We start from the raw sequence: 24,855 nt of genomic DNA on the forward strand, positions 1-24,855 counted from the left end.
TCATATAAATTAACACATTCTGTACATTATGCAAACTGTTAAAACTCAAAAGCTTGTTTTATATTACAACAACAAAAACAACTTTGCATTGTACAGAGGCTGTTTAAATGTTTGGATTTATTACAATTAGTAATAGAGAGTCAATGATTGTCATTTAATATTTTTTATACACTAGGTCATAGCATCAAAAAGTTTTAAAACACTTGTCCTGAAATGAGGCATTTAGTCTACTATTATAGCCAAATGTGCTGAGTCAACTGTATTCAACTGAATACTACTGAATATTTATTTCCAATCTAAAAACTCATTCATTCAAACCGACTCTGAACTGCTATGGCTTTGTGAGGTCAGAAGCAAAAAATGGACCATTTAAATCAAACTGCCAGACAGAAGTTGGAAATGGTCATGTTTTTGGCACATAAATGATTTTTTTGGAATGCAACAATGTATGTCACTAAGTCTGTGCTGTCGGCTCTTGATAAGAGTGGTCTGGTGAGGCATGATTACTATCGTAGCAGCTGGCCTGTGCTGACTTGCAAAATTAACTAAAAAAATATTACAATCTTGAAATGCTCCTGTGGCAGGAAAGTTGCTTAATACAGAAGTTACATGTGGGTAAGGGCACTATAAAATTATACTTTATTGCATTATTTTTTAATACTTTTACTAATCAGCACAGACTTCTAAAAACAGCAAAGGACGCTAGCATGTTACATCATGAAGCATACCTAGGGGAACTTACACAGTTGTTTTGTCAGACAGATCCATACATATGGTCAGAGATGCTTTCTATTCTTAGCCTACAGCGACCAGCGAAGAGAGCAGAGAACCAGCTGAGACAGAGCATAAACAAAGCAAGAGAGAGAGAAGATTGTCGTATGAGAAAGAGACAGAAATGAGGGACTGAGAGAATGTAGAGAGAAGAGCGCAAGATCAAAGCAGAGAACACGGCACTGTTTTCATCATGTTTAGTCAGGCCAGTAACCGCAGCAGGTGACCAGCAGGGACCCAGCATGAACGCAGCTCATTAGTCACTCTACCCACAGTTTTAGGCCATGATCATGTCGATCAGCTTTGCCTTTAAAATATGACAGCGAGATTCATGAAGGAATTGATCTAATAATTCTTTGTTCCCAAAATATCTCTAAAAATAGGTTAAAAGCCACACTATGAACTTGATTTTCAGTTCACATCATTCATCCATCATCTAGTTTTAGTAATGTTTAAAATACATACTGGGTGTTTTTGCCTCCAGAACTGCCTTCATTCTTTATGGCATAGATTCAACAAGGTGCTGGAAACATTCCTTAGAGATTTTGGTCCACATTGACATGACTGCATCATGCAGTTGCTGCAGATTTGTTGACTGCACATCCATGACGTGAATCTCCTGTTCCACCACAGTCCCAACACACTCTATTGTATTGAGGTCTGATGACTGTGGAGGCCATTTGAGTATAGAGAACTCATTGTCATGTTCAAGAAACCAGTTTGAGATTATTTGAGCTTTGTGACATGGCACATTATCCTGCAGGAAGATCAGAAACAGGATGGGTCACAAGATGGGTTCACTGTGGTCATAAAGGGAGGGACATGATCATCATCAACACTCAGGAAGGCCTTGGCATTTAAACAATGCTCAATTGGTACCGAAGTGTGCCAAGAAAATATCCCCCACACCATTACACCACCTCCACCAGCCTGAGCCATTGATACAAGGCAGGATGGATCCATGCTTTCATGTGGTTTAAGCCAAATGCCATTCACTGGATACTTTCTCCTTTTTTGGTCCATTCTCTGTAAACCCTAGAGATGGTTGAACATTAAAATCCCAGTAGATCAGTATTGGGCTGTTTCCATGCGATTTGAAAAATAAGATTTTGGCATTAACATGGAGTTGAAGAGATGTACTTCATAAAGTGGCGGGTGAGATATATATGAGTGAAATACAGCTGTTCAATGTTTCATATAGAATAAATCACTGCCGAAAAATAAAAAAAGAGGGATTTCCTTGTAATAGCTTATTGTAATGTGATTTGACTCAATGTGTATTGTATTAGGACACCTAATTGTAAATGCAAGCCTATGAATTTATGAATGCCCTTCAGGCATATAACATTCAAAAACAAAGCAGTTTTAATTTGTTGATGCAATCTTAATTAACAAGGATGTCCCAATGCTAGTCTGTTCATTTGATTAATTATCAACATTATGAAAATGAACAATAAAGTAAAATAGGTTCATTTTCTCCATTTGGTCTCTAAAAGGGTAGCACTTCTATTCCTAAAAGAAACTGTAAACACAATATTGTGCTAATTAAATTTGTTTGAGGGAGGTCAGCTCGCACATATGGATTTTATAATAAACCAAGTGGATTTGGTCTGCATCTTTATTCATGATGGAGGGCACTTGAAATAGCCTGTCAACAGCAATTTGGTGTTCTTTGTTTCCTTAAAGAAATTAAATGTCATTCCGTGTGGGAATATCCTTTGAGCAAATGTCTCCAAACTCTCTCTGACTCAATAAGCCCAATGTGTGCTTTGTCAACATGACAAATTGAGCTCATCTAGGTATGACAAACAAAAAAAAAGCATTTTTTCCCTAATAAATATAAAATATTTTGCAGAACAAATGCCGTAAAGGTCCCATCATGACAACATATCAAATATTTTAATTTACTTTGAATAAAATAAACACTAATAAAAAAATTATAAATAACATTTTAAAATTAAGCTTTTTTTTAAGTACTAAAATAACTAAAGCTAAATATTTTTTTTTAAAAATACAAACACACTACAAATCAATAAAGATAAAATATAAAAATAAATAATTTAAAATATTAATTAAATCTATAATAGTATATCAGTGATACCAAAATAACACTGGTTTCCAATATCAGTTTCTGGAAATTAAAATGCCACTCCATATCTCCATAGAGATATTGATTTTTAGTCACAATAAATAAAATGTTCAATACAAACAACCATGAGCTCCAAGAATCTTTACTAATGATATGTGCTCCTGTATAAGTCCCTTATCCATGTTATTTCAACTTCATTTTTTTCTTTTTTCACGTTTAATTGCAAAATATTCAATAATCCTCAAGAGAGATTCATCAAAGTTGCTGTTCCCATTGAAATGAAATCATTGTAAACAGCCCACCAGTGACCATTCACACAGATGTAGCACAATCCTATTTTCACGGAAATAAGATTCAATAATATGTTGGAGAAATATAATGAAAAATAAAAATCAAATACTTTTCCCGGTGAGACCTTTAAAATAAATACCCTTTTTGATTAAAACTTGTGCCTAGTGATATTTAATGAATGCCAACCCAGTAAAATATATGTTTAATAGAGAATGCATTCTACACTTGTTGTTGTAAATAATCACAAAGTACTGTGAGTTAACTGGCTCTTCTGAGAAAATGCACAATGTTTTATACAACACAGTTCAGTGGCTTACCTCCTCCATCACATCAGCTAGCTTGCTGAGTATTTCTTCCAGAAGGCCTTGGAATGTTGGAACGCTGTGAACAATATAAAGAGAAAGTGTGAGGTTTGTGAGCCAACAAAACAAGCTGTTTCCATCAGGTCATAAAGTATCATATCTGACCAGAAAAAAAGAACAGCAACCTGAGTTTCAAAAGAACAAGTTGAGAAGGAGGGGAGTCCGTCATTATTATGAAATTAATTTAGCAATATCAGAAACAAACTCTATGAAATCCACGAAAGCTGGTAAATGAACAGAGTGAATGTATGCAAGAAACTGACAAGCACACGTTTGCAGTCTCAGAAATTATGTCTCAGGTTGAGGTGTGGGTGGACTACTCGTGGTTTTCATAAAAAAGGCCTGCCAATCATTTTAAATAGCTAAGAAAACCAGTCAGCCAGAAAGAACTTTACTGGAAAAAAATCTCAGTTGACTCTCAGTAGAATGAAAAAATCTCCAAATTAAACATACATGCTTTTCCAGATTTAAATTAGCTAGAGGACATTAAAGTCAACATAAAATCAAAACTGACTCTACATACTTTTAATCTTTCTAATTTGCTCTGCCTCTGACACTTGAAATGTTCATTCTTAGATGATCCCAATGAACCAATCAGATTAAACTGACTATATTAGAAGATAAATGTGTAAAAATATATTTGCATTTTTAATGTGCCATATACAGTGGGGCAAATAAGTATTCGATACACTGCCGATTTTTCAAGTTTTCCCACTTACAAAGAATGGAGAGAGCTGTCATTTTCATCGTAGGTACACCTCAACTCTGAGAGACAGAATATTAAAAAAAAAATCCAAAAAACCACATTGTATGATTTTTGAATAATTAATTTCCATTTTAATGCATGAAATAACTATTTGATCACCTACCAACCAGCAAGAATTCTGGCTCTCACAGACCTGTTAGTTTGTCTTTAAGAAGCCCTCCTATCCTCCACTCACTACCTGTATTAATTGCACCTGTTTGAACTAGTTACCTGTATAAAAGACACCTGTTCACACACTCAATCAATCAGACTCCAACCTCTACTATGGGCAAGACCAAAGCGCTGTCTAAGGACACTAGGGACAAAATTGTAGACCTGCACAAGGCTGGGATGGGCTACAGGACAATAGGCAAACAGCTTGGTGAGAAGGCAACAACTGTTGGCGCAATTATTAGAAAATGGAAGAAATTCAAGATGACTGTCAATCTCCCTCGGACTGGGGAGATGCAAGATCTCGCCTCGTGGAGTATCAATAATCCTGAGAAAGGTGAGGGATCAGCCTAGGACTACACGGGAGGACCTGGTCAATGACCTGAAGAGAGCTGGGACCACAGTCTCAATGGTTACCATTAGTAACACACTATACCGTCATGGGTTAAAATCCTGCAGCGCGCGCAAGGTCCCCCTGCTCAAGCCAGCACATGTCCAGGTCCGTCTGAAGTTTGCCAACGACCATCTGGATGATCCAGAGGAGGCATGGGAGAAGGTCATGTGGTCAGATGAGACCAAAATAAAACTTTTTGGTATAAACTCCACTCGCTGTGTTTGGAGGAAGAAGGATGAGTACAATCCCAAGAACATCATCCCAACTGTAAAGCATGGGGGTGGAAACATCATGTTTGGGGGTGCTTTTCTGCAAAGGGGACAGGACGACTGCAACGTATTGAGGGGAGGATGGATGGGGCCATGTATTGCGAGATTTTGGGCAACAACCTCCTTCCCTCAGTAAGAGCATTGAAGATGGGTCGTGGCTGGGTCTTCCAGCATGACAACGACCCCAAACACACAGCAAGGGCAACTAAGGAGTGGCTCTGTAAGAAGCATTTCAAGGTCCTGGAGTGGCCTAGCCAGTCTCCAGACCTGAACACAATAGACAATCTATGGAGGGAGCTGAAATTCCATGTTGCACAGCGACAGGCCCAAAACCTGAAAGATCTGGAGAAGACCTGTATGGAGGAGTGGGCCAAAATCCCTGCTGCAGTGTGTGCAAACCTGGTCAAGAACTACAGGAAACGTCTGACCTCTGTAATTATAAACACAGGTTTCTGTACCAAATATTAAGTTCTATTTTTCTATTGTATCAAATACTTATTTCATGCAATAAAATGGAAATGAATTATTCAAAAATCATACAATGTGATTTTCTGGATTTTTTTTTATATATTCTGTCTCTCACAGTTAAGGTGTACCTACGATGAAAATTACAGATCTCTCCATTCTTTGTAATCAGAATCAGAATCAGAATGAGCTTTATTGGCCAAGTATGTTTAAAGAGGGAGTGTGCTGGATGTGAGGGGTCCAGAGTGATTTTACCAGCCCTTTTGCTCACTCTGGATGAGTACAGTTCTTGGAGAGTGGGGAGGGTTGTACCAATGATTCGCTCAGCAGTCCGGACTAATCTCCGTAGTCTTCTGAGGTCAGATTTGGTAGCTGAGTTGAACCAGACAGTTATTGAAGTGCAGAGGACGGATTCAATGATGGCGGAGTAGAACTGTTTCAGCAGCTCCTGTGGCAGGTTGAACTTCCTCAGCTGGCGAAGGAAGTACAACCTCTGCTGGGCCTTTCTGACAATAGAGTCAATGTGATTGTCCCACTTCAGATCCTGAGAGGTGCCCAGGAATCTGAATGACTCCACTGTTGTTACAGTGCTGTTCATGATGGTGAGTGATATTCATGAGAGCTATAGAGAGCTGAGCAGATGGCTCCTTATGCTTTTGAATCGCTCTCGTGCCTACTTTGGTGTCTTTTTTGATCGGTGCGCAGAGAAGCTTCAAGTCAAACAAACGAACAAACATGCGCATATTTGCATCGCTTTGATCATTCTGTGTAGATCTCAACTTCTCACGCCCAGCACTACGATTGGTCGATTATGTACAATACCTGCATGTTATTGGCCAGACTGCTTTGGATGTTTTAGGCAATATTACAATCCAGGCCAGGATGTGTCCCCTCTGAACGGCACACATGGCCATCCTACTCTTAAGAGTAGTTGGAGCAAACTAAATGCACTTCTTCAGTTTGCTGATAAGTGAATATGTACTTTGTCTTCTTCATTTAGCATCTGAAACTCCTCAGAGGATGCATCTATTTCTGCAGTCACATTGTCCATGAGGGGCGTCAACGTATTGATTCTGAATGTAACACTTCTTCTCTCGCTGCTCCATGTAGCTCATAGGCATCTTACGTTTCCTTCAAAAACCAAGTACTTTCTGTTCCTTGACATCATCAGCCATACAGTCTCCAGTAAAGCTGGTTCGGGGCCTCTGAGGAAATGTAATTTTCTTTGAGAATCTTATTGCAAAATGACGTTGTTTTGGGTCACCAGACGCTATGGGGTGCATGATTGAATGATTGTTTTAAAAAGATCAAATAAACCCTGACCTCTTAATTCAATAATACATAATTCAAATGCTATTACTATTGCTCATTATTTGGGTTTGAGGTTTCTCACAACTCATCCTTCACCATTTGTACATGATGCATCAAATCATGTGGTTTATTGCATTTCTTACATTTCACCTGCCGGAAGATGCAACCAGTAACAACTACAATAACGCTCACAGAAATACACAGAGGAAAGAATATCTTTGTCTTTTGACCCTGGCAAGCACAATGTCCACAAGACCCATGATACACAATAACAAAGGTTCTCATCTAAGGGTCCTCAGGATACTTTGAAGGGGGCTTCAGGATGACTTAAAATATTTAAAATCAAAATAAATTACTCAAATTAAGACAATTCGCTAACATTTTAGTTTAAGGAACAATACTCACTATTAACTAATTGCTTGTTAGCAAGTATATTACTAGCACATTAATGCCTTATTCTGCACAACCATATTTTAGATCCCTTAATCCGAAAAGTTCAAATCTACTGTACTCACTACTAATAAGCAGGAGTTTATTGAGGGAAAAAGGCATAGTTAATTGTGAGAATGGGTTACCATAAGTGTGACTGATATGTATTATTTCGAATCACCCGCTCAGCAAGTTTTTTTTTTTTTTTTTGAAGAACCAGGGGGAAATAAGCCTTTATATATTGAGAAGCCTCATTTTAAAAGAGTGTTACAAATTAACAAATAATTTCCTTTTTTTCTAATAATGCCGAACTGTAAAATATTTGATCAAGTAGACAAAAATACATGCATTTAATATATTTATAATTAATATTTATCCAATAAATCACAGGAGTCTTTGAATATTGAGATAGACAATGGGGGCCAAAATGGTTGAGAACCACTACCCTAACAATCTCACATTTTATTTTGGAAACTCTAAAAATGTACTTTCTACTTACAATGCATACTAAAGTGCAAAATCCATTATTACGTAATGCAGTAGATGTTATTGGGAGGGAACAGAAGTGTGAATGCATTTTTATGATGGATTGTAGACTAATCGATATTAAATGATAAAAATAACAATGTTCTAATAAAGCAAAGCTATTCATAAACAGCTCACAGCTAAAAATCAATATTTTCTGACTAAGTGAGTGGAAGGAGATGAATTAGACTCAAACAAACAGAGTGAATCTACAGAAAGCAACAGCACTCTAATCATTATCTACCCTCTGCCTACGTCTAACCAACACACACTTTACTTTCCTCAGAAAAAAAACTGACAAAATATAACGACAGTTGATTAGAAACATTTGAGAGTAATATGTCATTTCACCTTCCAAAATATTATAATCAAAACCCATCACCCAGGAGATTAACGACACACACAGCAAAGGACAGCGAGTTATCTGTGAGTGTGTAAGCATTCACTTCTGTGTTATTCATTCACAATGAAAATCAATTTATTTTATTGCATACTGGTGAGGGACAGACCTCTTCCATCAGGGGTTAGGAAGAATAAATAGAAGTGAACGAAGAAGCCGCCCACCTCTTCAGAAACTCCATGTACTCTGCATGCTTGATGAGTCCGGTCCTCATCATGATGGTCTGGAAACACTGACGGTCAATGGCCCATAACTTCACATTTGTGAGGGCTGGGGGGAAAAAAGAGAAAAGAAATAAGCAAATAACACCCACATGCACATTTATCTAGCCAAAATTGACTTTATTATCTTTATCTGCTTATCTACAATAAGTGCTAACAATATCACTGCTGTTATATAATGCCTTCTAGTCATTACAAGAGAACTGGTGTATTGTTCACATAAATCATATTTCACACTGTTTAGCTTCACAATTAATAATCAATACAAGACAATTAATACAAACATTACTAAACACTTTACTTAAATATCCAAATTGAATTATGTATGAATTAAATCTATAAATAAATCAATTTAATTTCCTTTGAGGCCAAAGTAAAAGCATTCAAATAAAAATGTATGTTTAATCTTCAGCTCCGTTTATTCCACATCAAAAGTAACAAAAACAAATAAAATGTCATTTAAATTAGCCCTATTAAAGAACAAACATTATGGTGTACATGTGTGTGCATTTTATAGACAGAATAATAACTATATATTCATAATTTACATTTATATTCAAACTTACAACTATTTTTTCAGATTTACGTCTATTTATTCAGACATAACTATACATTCAGATTTACGTATATACACACATTCTTGGTTAACATTTTGTATCTACTTAATCAGACCTGATATATCTACACTATATTGCCAAAAGTATTGGGTCACTCCCTTCTAATGAACACGTTTGACTACTTTAGTAATTTTTTATGAGTACAAATCTTAATGTTAAAGCATATAATGATATTCTAGGGAATTGTGTGCTTCTAATTTTATAGCAACAGTTTGGACAGAACCCTTTTCTATTCTAACATGACAGTGCCTCTGTGTATAAGGCACGGTTCAAAAAGACATGATTGATTGAGTCAGTGTGGAAGAACTTGACTGGTCTGCAGAAAGCCAAGTCCTGATCCCAGCTGAACACCTCTGGTGTGACTTTATATGCAGACCTTGAGCCAAAAACTCATCACCAAACAACAATGACTTGTATAGACACTATAAGGACAAAAGTGTTGGGACATCCCCTTCTTTAGAACAGAAAAAGGCACTAACAAAACTGTGGCAACAAAGATGGAAACTTGAAGGTGTTCAGTTGGGATCAGTACTTGGCTTTCTGCAGACCAGTCAAGTTCTTCCACACTGACTGAATCAATCATGTCTTTTTGAACCGTGTCTTATACACAGAGGCACTGTCATGTTAGAATAGAAAAGGGTCCTGTCCAAACTGTTGCTATAAAATTAGAAGCACACAATTTCCTAGAATATCATTATATGCTTAAACATTAAGATTTGTACTCATAGAAATTACTAAAGTAGTCAAACATGTTCATTAGAAGGGAGTGACCCAATACTTTTGGCAATATGGTGTATTTTTTGCAATTTACATCAGAATTATAACTACAGTACATATTCATAATTTTCATTTATATATGTAGACATAACTACAGATTTACTTCTATATATTCAGACTTCATAATTATATATTTTGATGTGTATATATATATTCAGACTTATAACAATATATTCTGATTTGTATCTTTATAATCAGATTTATAACTTTATATTCATATCCCATATAACGATTTCCTATTTGGCCCTTCATAATAATAATAATAATAATAATATTTGAGTCACCTATATCTATATCAGGCTATATAGTTAATTAATACCAAACCTTAAACTAAAATTTAAACCATTAAAAAAACATTTTAGTATAAACAGTAACTGATATAAAATTTAATCAAAATTAAAAAAAAAAATATAAACTTTATTTCAACTAGTTCCCAAGAAAACATTTCTCATTTTAAATTAGTAACTGAAAATATGAATATATATATATATATATATATATATGAATATATATATATATATATATATATATTCCAGGTATGTTTTATACACAGATTTAAACTAAATTAACATGAACACAAGAACAAATATTTTATCGTTACACCCCTAATATATATATATTTATTAGGGGTGTAATGATACACGTATTCATACTGAACCGCTCGGTATGAGTGAAGTGACATTCAGCCAAGTATGGTGAGACCCATACTCGGAAATCGTGCTCTGCATTTAACCCATCCAACGTGCACACACACAGCAGTGAACACACACACACCGTGAACACACACCCGGAGCAGTGGGCAGCATTTATGCTGCGGCACCCGGGGAGCAGTTGGGGGTTCAGTGCCTTGCTCAAGGGCACCTCATTCGTGGTATTGAGGGTGGAGAGAGCGCTGGACATTCACTCCCCCCACCTACAATCCCTGCCGGCCGGAGACTCGAACCCGCAACCTTTGGATTACAAGACCGACTCTCTATTAGGCCACGACTTCCCCATGAGGCTTTCGTTTCGGTACGCATTACGAACCGAACTACCAAAACTAAACTAAAATTTAAACCATTAAAAAACATTTTCGTATAAACAGTAACTGATATAAAATATAATGAAAATTAAAATAAAATATACACTTTTTATTATTTTAGCTAGTTGCCGAATTACATTTCATTTTAATTTAGTTTAGTTTAATAAATTAAAATTAAATTATATTAACTACAATAGTTAATTTAAATGAACCTTAATCTTAAATTGTCCTAATTATTTATAAAATTTGGGTGAATAAAACAATTGAGATCCAGTGAATAAATAGAATAAATTTCACTTCAGTCTGAATACATGGAAAACCTCAGTATATCTGCAGAATGATTTGCAGAAAAAAAGTCTACCTCGACAAAACCCAAAACCTCTATCATCTTTTAGAATCCCTGTAACTCACTTAGTTTCAGCCTAATTGATCTTGCAGTCTGGGAATGCTGTCAGAGCTGGAGAGAAAAGGTACATTTGTCCGTGGTGACAGCCAAGACAGGTTGTCACTCGTTGACATTACCAATATATTACTTGCCCTCTAAGATGTGCCTTTAGGAGGGGGCATTTGCCAAATAATTTTTAGATGAAAAGGCCCATTGGGCCCTCAATATCTGACAGGTCTATGCAAGATATTAGCATAAACTTCCATCAAAACAACTATATTGTTTGCAGCTCACTCATGGGGCCACATTATACACAGGACTTTCCTCTACAAATTCCGGTGTTCAGCTTTTTGAATGCTAAATTATGCAAGTGCTCATCATAAAATGCAGTAATGAAGAATTATTAAGAATAGCATATTCTTTTTGTATCCTAACACTGTAAAGACCTGCAAGGTATCTGAAGAACAATATACTAAACGGCTTTAGTGCTTGAAAGACCATAACGTTAGCACATCTACAGATGCAAACCCATGCAATCACATCAAATAGCAGTACAAGTGTTTCCCACACAATAAGCCCTCATTTAACAGGAATGCGTTTATGAGCATGCATCATTTGCACCCTCATGCAGCGAGCGCAAATGATGCTTGAACAAGAAACACTTCACAAAGACATTTTCATTTTTCAAATTCACATTTTCTGGTCATTTGCAGAGCAACAGTTACGGCCACGTTAATACACCTTCTCATGTACAAATGGACACTGTGCTTCTTAATGAGAGCGTTGTGTTTTAATGGTTTTAAGCCCATTGGGTACTGACCAATTACAATGGATTTATTATATAGGACAGCAATTCTTGATCAGTCAAGACTTCTGGAATGAGTATGCTTCGAATACGCAAAAACTATTCTACAAGCCTGAAAGTCTGGCTTTTATAGCAACCTTTAAAACTCACATAATTCTTGGAGATTCGGCTATTTACTCCTCAATTAAAATGTTTTTGTTTGTTTGTTTATTTTAAAAAAAGTGTTTTAAAACAGGTCTATTATACAATAATGTATAGGCCTAATTAAATATTAACACTGCAGTCATCAACAAGAATCAATTAAATAAAAAGCTTTAGCCTATTTCTGTCATGGTGTTCAGCTGGTGTGCCCTCTTTAGCCAGAATGCACTCTTCTCCATTCACGTTTACTCTGTTATGAACCCAAACTACCATTTCCCAAACTACATTTCTCTGTCCCATTTGAGATGATTGGTTACAGATGCTTCCATTTGAATAATTTGGGTCCTGCGTATATAAGCTGTGTTTGTCTCTATCAATGTCATGGAGGTTTTTTATTGTTACACTGCTTTTGAGTTCTGTTTGCCTTGCTCTCTTGAGTTATTTTTTTTTTTTTGGACTGTTCTTGGACTGTTTACTTGGATTTTGCCCTGTTTCAATAAAAGCTGCGCTTGGATCTGTAACTTATAGGTCTTGGAGCAATTCTTGTGACAGAAAACCTCCATCTCCTCCGATCCAGCAGCATGAATCTACGTATTGTGTTCTCCTGTATCTAAGAAGGAGCTAAGGGCGAGACGTCAGGGATTGATTACCCTGCGTCAAGAAGGTTTGGGGGTAGGTGGATTTGCTCAGTTGTTTGTACTGTGGCTGTAGGACTCAAGTATGAGGATCCAGAGCTTATTGAAATTTTTAACAACTGCCTGGACTAACCCCTACCTTCATGCAAGATTGGTGAGCATAAGACTTTGGGTTTTTGGGGTTTTATTAACTACCTCCCGTACCGACATCAATTGGCTCAGAGTACTAAGATGATTGCTATGCCAGAGTCTCCTGTCAGTGTGGATGTTACAACAGAGCTTTCAGCCATCACGGATGCCACCTTTGTGTTCCCGGTCGTCGTGAACGGCACCACTGAAGATTTTAAGGTAACCCCAAGGCATTTGAGACTGGTCTCTAAGTTAGAGGAGACGTCCCTGACATCGGTACGTGCCGTTAAGTCAAGCATAAGGGCCTCAGCAACAGTCCTGCTGTTTACTACGTATCCCATTATCGCAATGGACATCATGAGTATGGGGACTGCAGATCGTAATTCAGCCTGTGAATCCATTCCAGAGCCCACTCCAGTCCAGGAGCCCTCAGACCCAACCACGCCAGAGCCTGCTCCAATCCGAGAGCCCTCAGAGTCCACTCCAGAGTTCGCTCCTCAGTCCAGGAGCCCTCAAAGTCCACTCCAGAGCCCGCTCCAGTCCAGGAGCCCTCAGACCCAACCACTCCAGAGCCCGCTCCAGTCCGAGAGCCCTCAGAGTCCATTCCAGAGTTTGCTCCTCAGTCCAGGGGCCCTCAAGAGTCCACTCCGGAGCCCGCTCCGGCCCGAGAGTCCACTTTAGAGCCCTCTGTTGGCCCGGAGGACATCTTGACACCACCCAAGCCACTAACCCTGTTGGTCTTAACCAAGCTCCTCGCCTTACTGGCGCCACCCAAGCTCCTAGCCTTGCTGGCCTCAACTAAGCTCCTTGCCCTGCCGGCCCTGTCCTGGCCTCCTGCTCTGCCGGCCCCTCCCTGGCCTCTTGCTCTGCCTCTGTCTCCAGGTCCTCTTCTGCTACATGGGCCTGGCCCACCATCCCTCCCCCTGATCAGCCTCTGTTCCACCTCCCTCCTCAATTTTTCTGAATTCTGGTGGAGCGTCTGGTATCCGGTCCATAGAAGGGGGTTATGTTATGGTATTCAGCTGGTGTGCCCTCTTTAGCCACTAGAGGGCACTCTTCTCCATTCACGTTTATTCTGTTATGAACTCCATTTCCCAGACTACATTGCTCTGTCCCATTTGAGATGATTGGTTACAGATGCTTCCATTTGAATCATTTGGGGTCCTGCCTATATAAGCTGTGTTTGTCTCTATCAATGTCATGGACTTTTTGTATTGTTACACTGCTTTTGAGTTCTGTTTGCCATGCTCTCTGGAGTTATTTATTTTTGTTGGACTGTTCTTGGACTGTTTACTTGGATTTTGCCCTGTTTCAATAAAAGCTGTGCTTGGATCTGTAACTTATAAGTCTTGGAGCAATTATTGTGAAAATTTCAAGCACCGACTTTCAAAAACAACCTGTTTAACATAAAATACATTTCTTCTCTTTTTTTTTTTCACTATATACGGGCCACAAGAGAAATATTAAGGGAATATATTAAAATAGCTATATAGCATTATCAGCATATGCTGAAGTAGATTTGTCTCTTGTAGGCTCTGAAAGAATATGCGGCAGATGCCGAAAGCTCCGTCATTCCATTTTTACTTTCACTTTCTGCATAGTGAATTGACTGATTAAGACGTTCACCTGCATAACTCTTACACAAAGTTTGCACGTTGCTTGTGTGATATCCACTGGCTCGCCTTCATGGTTTAAAACAAAAATATTTCCAACACTGACACGTAAGCAACCACAAACTGTATCGAAAACATACCGAACCGTGAGACCACTGTGTCATATTGAACCAAACCGTGAATTTTGTGAACCGTTACACCCCTAATATATATTAATAAAATATACAAATGTAAATATACCAATGTTATCTCACAACCAATTCATACATATTTTACGAGGTGGCTAATTCATACCATTTTGTACAATTTGTCTAGACCATATGAACTGGGGAAACCCAGTTTAGCAAATTTAGCAAAAATCGCACAAATTCGTATGATTAGCCACCGCATAAATTGTGTAAGAATTGCCATGAGATTGGGTGGAAATATACTGTATCTCAGGCACGTTTTATATACTAAATGATTTTATATAACTAAATGAATAACTAAATGAACTAAAGTAAAAATATTTAACCAATTTCAAAGGATGAGACCAAGGCTGCATCCGAAACCACCTATTCAACGAGTAGGTACTTTTTTTCAAGAAGTGCTTACTTAACGAGCGCTAAAAGAGTACATACTTTACAGCCAAATCTCGTTGAGTATGAATGAGATCCGCCATGTTTACGTTATCATGTGATCTATGACGTTATAACAAGCGCAAAAACAAAAGATATGAGCGACAGGTTTAATTCATCCATCTGTAAATATTTTGATGCTGATGAAATGTGCTCATTTTTGGTCTTGTTGAAGAAACAGCTGCCCTTATGATTGTAGTATAACCAACAAATTTAGGGTTGATTTAAGTTTTTATATTTTTAACTCAAGTAATATAACCCTACAGTTTAATCCTTAAAGATATTATTTTTTATTACGAAATACCAAAATCGTTCATCCACATGCAAAACTGGCTTAAATCTCCTTTGTTTTCCATTTTTTCTTGTGGAATGGCCCTCTGGTTTCATCCCTGAGGTTTATGAATAACAAAAACAAATGCAATTTTAATGCATTATGATTATATTAATTTTATGATTATTCAAAGATATTTATTCTTTTTGTCCCTTTGTATATAATCTCATACTATGATGTACGCAAACCAGTTCTAGTTGTTTTCTTTCTCTTTTTTTTGTGTTTTCCTCCATGTTTGTAATTTCTGCACAAAGGAGGTGTCAATCAGCTGCTCAAAGATCTTACCTTTGGAGAGGATTGTTGATTTTACACTCGAAAAAGGTAAGTATTACCAGGGGCGTGTCTAGAGCATTTTAAATAGGGGGCACTGCCTTAAAAGAGGGTGGCCGGGGGGAGGGGTTGGATACACGATGTTAATAGGCTTATATTATATAGGCTATTAATGGCACAGTGTGACATTCATTGGTCCTCACAGAACTTTGTGAGATCGCGATGAACAAGGAGTGACAGCTTTATTGGTTATGAGCACTCTTTGCGAGCTTTCTAAGCAATCCATTTAAAATGTAGAACTTTGTTTTTTGCCCACACACACGTTGCAAAGTTTTGGGAATGACATCTGCATATTTATGCGGGATTCGCTCTCGAAGTAGCAGCATATTGATAGCAACAGAAGGGACAAAATATGTGAAAATGTGCATTAAGAGAGCACCCCCACTTATTTCAGAAGCAGCCTTAGTGATTATTTCTGGAACCTGGTTGATATGCTTCTATAACTATATACAAAAACAACAAAATACAAATGTACTACATAAAATAATTTAATAAATGCATATTTACAATTTAAGCACTTAACTAAAATAAATATTAATAAAATTAATAACTAGAGAAGGCTAACTATATTCAGCTTGCTTTCATTTAGTGAGAAAAGCCTACTCTTCACTTGAATTAGAAAAAAAACGCTTTTCTGGTCTTCAGTGATGCGAGGATAACGTTTGAGCATACACACAATATCTGAGTGAGACCCGAGCCAATTCATAAAAGAACAATGTAGACTTAAAAGCACACGTCCAGTTTTGTGCGAGTGACGGAAATCCGCTTGCGATTGGAGAGATTTGTGCTCGCGCATTACATGATCGCGTAACATTATGCGCTCTCGACATTTGTCATTTAGATCACGCTAAAATGCCTAAAATTAATAAAGAAGAGAAGAAAGCGGCCCTAGGCAGCTGCCTACACTTGCCAAGATACGCCAGATGCAGTTAGAAATTAACTAAAAACAAGCCTATCGCAAGACATCTGGTAGGGGGGGGCACCTGGGGTGGCCAGACAAATTTCAGGGGGGGCCGGTGCCACCCCTGGCCACCACGTAGACACGCCCCTGAGTATTACTACTTAGAATTTAAGATTCCTTCAGAATGCATTGGTTGCCCAACACTTATGAACAATAATAATGATAAATGCTGACCAATAATTAATTATATTTTTTAGTGAAACAAGCTAAATGTAATTTGCTTCTTCATATGCCATAGCTATGCATGACTGTACACTAGACAAATGCAGCCAAGGTGAATACATCTCAATTTTCAGTCAAGTAACGAATGAATGCATATGTTAATGAAACAATTATATTTTATTTACTGACAACAGGAAACATGAACAAATGAGTAAAATGTAAATAAAAGTAACCATGACAATAAATAAACCAGTCAACAACACATGAAAAAGCTTTATTCAAACAAAATTGTTCAAACAATCATGTATTTACAGGCAGTGGACCCACATCCTACTGCATCTCAACACAGCTGAGCCAGTTCTGCAGCTTTATTCTGATGAAGACCACCGTGTCCACTGTTCAATCCTTGTGTGTGTGTGTGTGTGTGTGTGTCCTGCTGGTTTCTGTTCATACAATATCAGTCAATGGAGCCTAACTTTCAGATTCTTCGTGAAATTATTTGACTATGCTTTTGAAGCTTCTGAAACTCGTGCTCCATTGACTGATGTTGTATGAACAGAAACCAGCAGGACAAACTTGAATAAAATCACATCCTCAATTTATTTTGGTCTTTCTCTAGATGCTCTCGCTGGCTCTGGGGTCACTGAGGATGAAGAGACCACAGCAGCATCCGGTCCAGATGAGGCAGTAAGGGCAGGTGGAGTGATGGAGCATCTCAATCATGGCACTGGATCATTTCCAGGATGCTGCTGTGGACTTCTCCATCCTCACTGCAGACATTTCAGATCATACAAAGATGCACAAACATAATACACAAGCAATCATTTTAACAGCACAATGTCATTTGATTTCTGTATTAGAAGTAACAAAATGAGTTCTTACTTTATATTTTTGTTTTCCTTTTTTCCCACAAATACCGCTGTCACCTGCTCCATCACAAAAGCTCTGCATCAAATGCACAGAAATCAAGAATCAGAAAAGCGCTGTAACAGCTTCGTTTGAAATTACAATCATTAAAATAAAAGAAACCTTAAGATTTAAAATCATTGTTTATTCATTTCAGTAACTGAAAGATTTTCAGCTCACTGAGAGCCTTTGAATATTTTTTTTGAATATTTTCCTGTCTCTTATTAAATAGACATTTAATGGTCTTTAAGATGTATAAGGTTTATGTAAATGCACTTTGTGTTTACTGGAGCTATACAGATATACAGTAACGTTACTGTCTAGCATCTACACATTCAGCAAATCAACAGTTTACTATACAGTAGCTCAAGAAATGTGATTTTAACACACGTAACTGTGTTTTTGATCGATAATACTCACATTTGTAAACACCCGCATTGCTGATCTCCGTCACGTGATGATGACGTATCCTCTCACGCGGGGCTTCTGGGATAGAAAAGTGTCCATCGGATGAACACTCAAGAATCTGGGCAGAAGCAGTAAGACATCCGGGAACTTCTCGACTACTCGTCTATGAATACTGAGCTTTCGGACATACTTATTCGTTCACCTATCATATAGTAGAGAAGTAGGCATATTCGAACGCACTTTAAGTAGACGCACGTCCGAATCTCGCGAGAATTAGTACGTCACCCAGGTAATTCCTGCCTACTCTTTTATGAATCCAAAGGATTCGGACATACTTATTCACTCGCCTACTGCATTTCCCCTACTATATAGTAGAGAAGTAGGCGGTTTTGGATGCAGCCCAAGAGTCTGGTGATGTCTATGGGTCACAGACTCACTGCTGTGATTGTGTGCAAGGGATCTGCAACTAAATAATAGCTTTTAATCTTTTATATATGCCTTATGTTCAACTGTCCCAATACTTATGCTCACATCAGTGAGTGGGATGAACTCTAAAAGTGCTGTTCTTGTTATTTGGTAAAACACACCATCAAAAAGCTGAAAAAAAATATTGAGATGTTATATTTATTTTTAGCAATACTGTGCAGCCCTAATTGCTGTTAGCACATTTTGAGAGATGAAAATGACAAAGTTTGAGAACAAGCTGTTCTCCAGATGAATTAGGGCTGCTGTATAGAATATAATAACTATGACAGCAGTGCAAGCAAATATAATTGGCAACCAAATTTGTGACAAGTGGCCTGATGTACGATCCCAATTAAAATGCTGCTTTTAGGGCAACTGCTTTTTCAGATTAAATAATTAAGATTAGAATAAAAAATACTTCACCAAACAATTGTAGACAGGCTCATTTGGCACATTTTGATACAAAATAAACAGAACATTGCCGCTTGGCTGCTCTTGGACCGGAACGTCTGGTTTAATCGGAATGTTCCGCACAGCTTTGGGCTTCCAATTATCCATGAATCCAAATCCAAATCAAAACCATTTCCTAACACCTTATTAAATACTGGCTGAGTGCTTCCTCTGTCTCCGCTTTCACTGGGGAGCAAAATGCAAGACAAAAAATTTAATTTCTTTATGGTTGTCTGTCTCTCTGAGTGGTTTGATCACGAGCCATGTTGTTGTTCCTGTCATTCGGATCCGGCAAACCCTCCATTGACGGAGGGGGAAATCTATTTCAGTGGAACCTTTACACTCTGATAATGTAACACAAGCTTCTTTTTGATCCCTTGTCATGATGTTGATTAGTGAGATGTTGATTATGCAGTCATAAATCTATCTCAGATGCTAAGAATTAAGAATACAGATCAAATGCTCTTTGATGCTCTTTCATGAGAGGGTTTGTTCTGCCAGTGTGCTTTTATACAGGTGTGCGATTACTCTATATAAATATATCATTAGCAGGCCTCTCTAACATGGATCATCAATGCAAAATACAATCAGTCAATGTAATGTGTAAATCAAAATTCAGAAATCTTCAGAAAAAAATATTTTATGAAAGGACATCAATAAGATTGCATTATAAGATACTGGAACCTTGTAATGTTGTGTCCGAGCTAAATAAAATGAAGAGCGATAAAAGCTCTAGTATCTCTTTCCTATAAAGTTGTCATGATACCAAAATGTAATGATTCTCAAAGCAATTTTAATACACAGCCAAAACTAATACGCTACTGAAAAGGTTGTTTGGGGAAACCAAAATGTTTCTTCTATGGCATAACTGCAAAAAATAAAAAAAATTAATCAAATTAAAAAAATAACACTTTTTGGAACCTTTATTTTTAAAGAGTGAACACTCAGCTTTAGGTTAGTGAAAGTTAAATATTTTTATCAAATGGTCTACTGAAAACTCGATTCTGATTGGCTAGAAAGAATCTGGTAAAACTTTTTAATTCACAGTAAGTTCTAGTCAGTTTAATCGCAGATCTAAATCAATGCTGCCTTCATTGTAGCACATGCATACACATACAGACAATCAATCATACACAGAGAAACTTGTGCTTGCTGACAACGCTAAAAAAAACAACTGAAAAGCTACATTTTATTTCTGCAGAACAAGGTAGTAATGGTGCTGTTTAAGTAATTAAACTCACACTTCACTGGAGAGACGCAGCACAAACGAAGATAATTCTCATGCACAATTGCTCATTCATTTAAATGAATGCAATCTTAGTTCACTAGGCTACTTCATACTTCTTGAGAAATCTACATTTAAGAACCTGATAAAATAACTAAAGCATTTTCCATCTAGTCAAATTTTGTCTTACAAACATTGAATTCAATAATATATGTATATAAGGCAGCCTTAAGGGCTTTTCACACTGAACACGAAAATTCGACACATGTAAAAAGTCATTTAAGTTTACAACAATACAAAATAATTTACGTTAAAAACAATAAAAAGAATGCACGCTCAATATACTTTAACTTACATAGTAACAAAAACATTTGCTCATACTGTCTAACTCATCTGACATGTATTGCAATGTCAGCTTGTGTCATCAAGTAAACACAACAACTGAATCAAGAGAAAACATGAAAATAAACACGCAAGACCTTTCCTCTCTGTGGTGTACCCAAGCAGGACAGGAATGCCATGAAGAACTGCAGTGTGTTGAAGAGTAAAAAAGACAAGGATAGCAATTATTAACTGGATTGAAGGAAAACAAAAGCATAAATAAATAAATAAATAAAATATTAAACACACACACACGTTGGTGTTTGTGGTTTATGGGGACTCTCCATAGGCGTAATGGTTTTTATACTGAACAAACTGTGTGTGCTATTGCCCTACACCAACCCTACACCTAAACTTAGCCCTCACAGGAGACTTTGTGCATTTTTAGATTTTCAAAAAAACACCATTTAGTATGTTTTTTTTTAAGCCTTTTGAATTACAGGGACATAGGCAGTGTCCTCATAAACCACCTTCACATTGTAATACCTCTGTTATACCCATGTCATTATACAAATTTGTGTCCTCATAAACCACATAAACATGCACACACACACATACACACACACATATATATATATATTCCATTAAAGAATACTCCATGAATTAGAGTCTATTCAAGCTACAACAGTTATTTAGTAAAGGACAGTTATTTATTAAAGAGTTATTTTCTCTTTATCTTTTGTTTGATTAACATTAATAACATCCCACAGCAGGTTTATTTAGGCTGCTGTCACTTTAAGAAGAAAACAATTATTTATTTCCGCGCACTTTAAAATGATCAATCAAGCATGTCCCGTTCTTTAATCTCCATTCATCCGTCCTTCATCACTCTAACGTGTCAGTAATTCAAACACTGAACACTGCGCGGATATATTTACCAGGCGCGACATAGACGACATAAAATATATACTGACACTTTATATTTGACAAAACACGTGCATTAATCCATTAACTTTGACTTTAATATCATATAATCAAGTTCCCACACATTAAACAACTCAAACTTATATGTATAAATACTCACCAGTTTTGTTTATCAGCCGAGGTCTTCCACAAAACAAGATGGCCGTTGATCAGAAAATTCTGAATCCAAACCCTGATGACGTCAGTGGTCAATGTAAATCATGTAACCTTAACTAGGGACATTTGAGTAGCTAGGACTTGATGATACAAATAGTAAGATTTGATAGATCTACATCAGTAAGATAAACAAACAATAGCACTTTATGTAAAGTCAACAAAAACAATTGAGTTAGCACGTTTGTTAGATGATGCTTGTAAACCAGTGACCAGTGTAAACAAACACCGAAGAAGAGTATTCTGAGCGATTCCGAGAGAGAAGAGAGAGTGGATGCCGAGTGTGTGGAGAACTGTACGGAGAACTATTCTTTTAAACATTAAAAAGTTTTGTTGGCACCAATAGCCTTGTTGGCAGCGTGGCAGCATATAGCAATGCTGCGCTACGGGCGTCCCGAGTTCGAATCCCGGCTCGAGGATCTTTTCTGATCCCATCCCCCTCTCTTTCCCACTTCGCTTCCTATCAGCTCTGATCTGTCCTATTGTAATAAAATCAAAACACACCAAAAACTAAATATTTGTCTTGAAATGCAGCATTTTAAACAGCGCTGGTAACTTCACTTAAATTGCACCTAGTAAAGACATGGTGTAATGTGCAGCACCTGATGTCAAAGAGTTCATCTGCAGAGGGTTTGTTTAGTAGCCATTTCTGTAATAATGAAATGCTGGTCACATTTGGGGTCAGTTACTACCAAAGACCATCATCATCTCAAATAAGAGACAAGCAATTACAGCACTGCCTGCCCAGAGAGACGCCTTCACGCAAGCGGCACGTATTGATTCTGTTGTGACCGTTATACTGAGAGAGAAGGAAGGAGCAGAACTGGTGAGAGAGTGAATCCAGGGGTTGAACGCTCTTTTGTGTCTGGGAATAGTTAGTATTGTATAGCCAGATTTTGAATGTAGGTTGTTTTCTGGCCATGATCCGCACACTAGGACAGGAAGACACATTTAACTGACAGCTAACGTATTACATAAGCAACACATTCAAACATTTATGTCAATATTTATTTTTATAAAGTTATGTGAAAAAGTGGTGGACATGAAAATCTGTCTAGATGGTGATGTTGTTTTGACAGTACTGAACCTAGTTTAGAGAAATATTTGTTGTCACCATATCATGGAATAGACAGGCATAATTAGTCTACTTTCAGGATGTAATTATGTTCAGCAGGTGTGTTTGTGGCATTACCTGATTTGTGTAATTCCTTTAGTGAATTGGGCGTTGAAACAACACAGACAGCATGTGCATATAAACAACGCTATCAGTAGCTGCAATTCATTTTCCACTAAAACGTCTGTTTTTACCAAATATTTGAAAGTAAAACACATATTTTCTTTGAAATCTAAAGAATTTTACTGAGATGCCAATGCTTTCAGACCTGAGCGTAAAACACAATGAGAACTTTCTTTCCAGCCAAACAGACCCAGCAAATATGAATTATATCCACTGTCAGTGTGCATTTTAAGATGGAAGTCATCGTTCAAATACATGTGCAAATTTAACACGGGTACAGTTTAAAGTGCTGAGATTATGCAAGACTACTACTAAACTAATTCTCAGAAACCTTTGCCTCACAAGCATAAGCGCATGAGACAGGCTTCTCGGTATCAGAGGACAAATTAAACTCGTCAGATTCATTTTTGGCTAAGCTGGCAGACTACATTCCCTTGACTATTTTCAGCTCCCAGTAATGTCTGCAGAGACCAAAATGAGCCTGACAAAAAAATAATGATTAATATTGCAAATCACATTAGAGATGAAATCACCTGACTCCCTTAAGTGTGCACCAATCATAATGTGTTTTGAGGATGTTTCATTCTCATAGACATTTTTACATCATCAAGACCAAAATGTTTATCAACAGAATCACGTGTAAGAACCCCAAAATTGCAGGGGAGATGGTAATTCAGTGCATAAATAGTCTGGTAACTGAAATTACAATTCTTAGTTTTTAAGATTTGCTTAGATTTTCTAATGTCAAAAAGCAATAACCCCAACAAAATGTTTAAGAAAGAAAGAAAGAAGGAAATGTGTACATTTAAATTTATTCAAGGTCAAAGGAAATGTTTATGTGATTATTTTATGGTTACACCACTTGATGTTTTTCTTTTGTCATTAAATCTATTTTTTTTTTTTTTGTTAGTACAATAAGTTGACATATACTTGCAAAGTTTCTCATAGTCTGTTAAGAGGAAAGGGAAGTGGTGTGTGGCCAAGTATGGTGACCCATATTTGGAATTTGTGCTCTGCATTTAACCCATCCAAGTGTACACTCAGTAGTGAACATACACCTGGAGCAGTGGGCAGCCAATGCTGCAGCGCCCGGGGAGCAGTTGGGGGTTCGGTGCCTTCCTCAAGGGTCTCACCTCAGTCGTGGTATTGAGGGTGGAGAGAGTGCTGGTTATTCACTCCCCTAGCTACAATCCCTGCCGGACCTGAGACTCGAACCCACGACCTTCGGGTTACAAGTCCAACTCTCTATACATTAGGCCACGACTGCCCCAACACGACTGTCCTGGACATCTTGATCAGTTATATGGAATCATGGACTCTATCATATATCAACAGATTTAAAAAAAAGTGTTTATTTGGACATTCTTCAGGTCAGTGATCCAAAAACAAACATCAAAATCAAAACAAAAATGTCTCACTAAGCACAAAAGTGAGAGGTTTGAAGGTTTTACATTCATTCCATCCCATTTTCCTGAGCTGAACCCTATATAAAAAAAAAAGAGTGGGGAGAACTGTTGAGGAGAAGAACCAACACGAACCTGGGAATCTAAAGGGTCAGGTGTGATTCTGTATGAAGGAATGGTCTCTGATCTCTTGCCAGGTGTTCTCCAAACTCATCAGGTATTAGAGGAGAGATACAAACTTATTTCCATATCCTTCTTTGCTCATAATCATCAAGGGGGCTAATAATTCTTACCTGACGGTATGTCATTTTACAATAAAAATCTCTATATCTCTTA

The 24,855-nt window shown here is 37.3% G+C and overlaps 1 protein-coding gene across 3 annotated transcripts in view; it reads right to left on the bottom strand.

Annotated features, from left to right (window-relative positions):
* Window positions 1–24,855, bottom strand: part of LOC306852560 (cGMP-dependent protein kinase 1) — a 167,934-nt gene that overhangs the window by 44,468 nt on the left and 98,611 nt on the right. For 2 of the 3 annotated variants that reach the window (XM_079389483.1, XM_079389484.1), the window contains 2 exons: window positions 8,387–8,492; window positions 3,469–3,532 (listed from right to left, as the gene is read on the bottom strand). In XM_079389483.1, coding sequence (XP_079245609.1) covers window positions 3,469–3,532; window positions 8,387–8,492 — 170 coding nt within the window. Of the gene's footprint in view, window positions 1–3,468; window positions 3,533–8,386; window positions 8,493–17,849; window positions 17,878–24,855 lie in introns of those variants that run through there. The other variant, XM_079389485.1, reaches the window with a different exon arrangement.

This window comes from Barbus barbus, assembly GCF_936440315.1.
Source record: "Barbus barbus genome assembly, chromosome: 32".
Classification (NCBI taxonomy): Eukaryota; Metazoa; Chordata; class Actinopteri; order Cypriniformes; family Cyprinidae; genus Barbus; species Barbus barbus.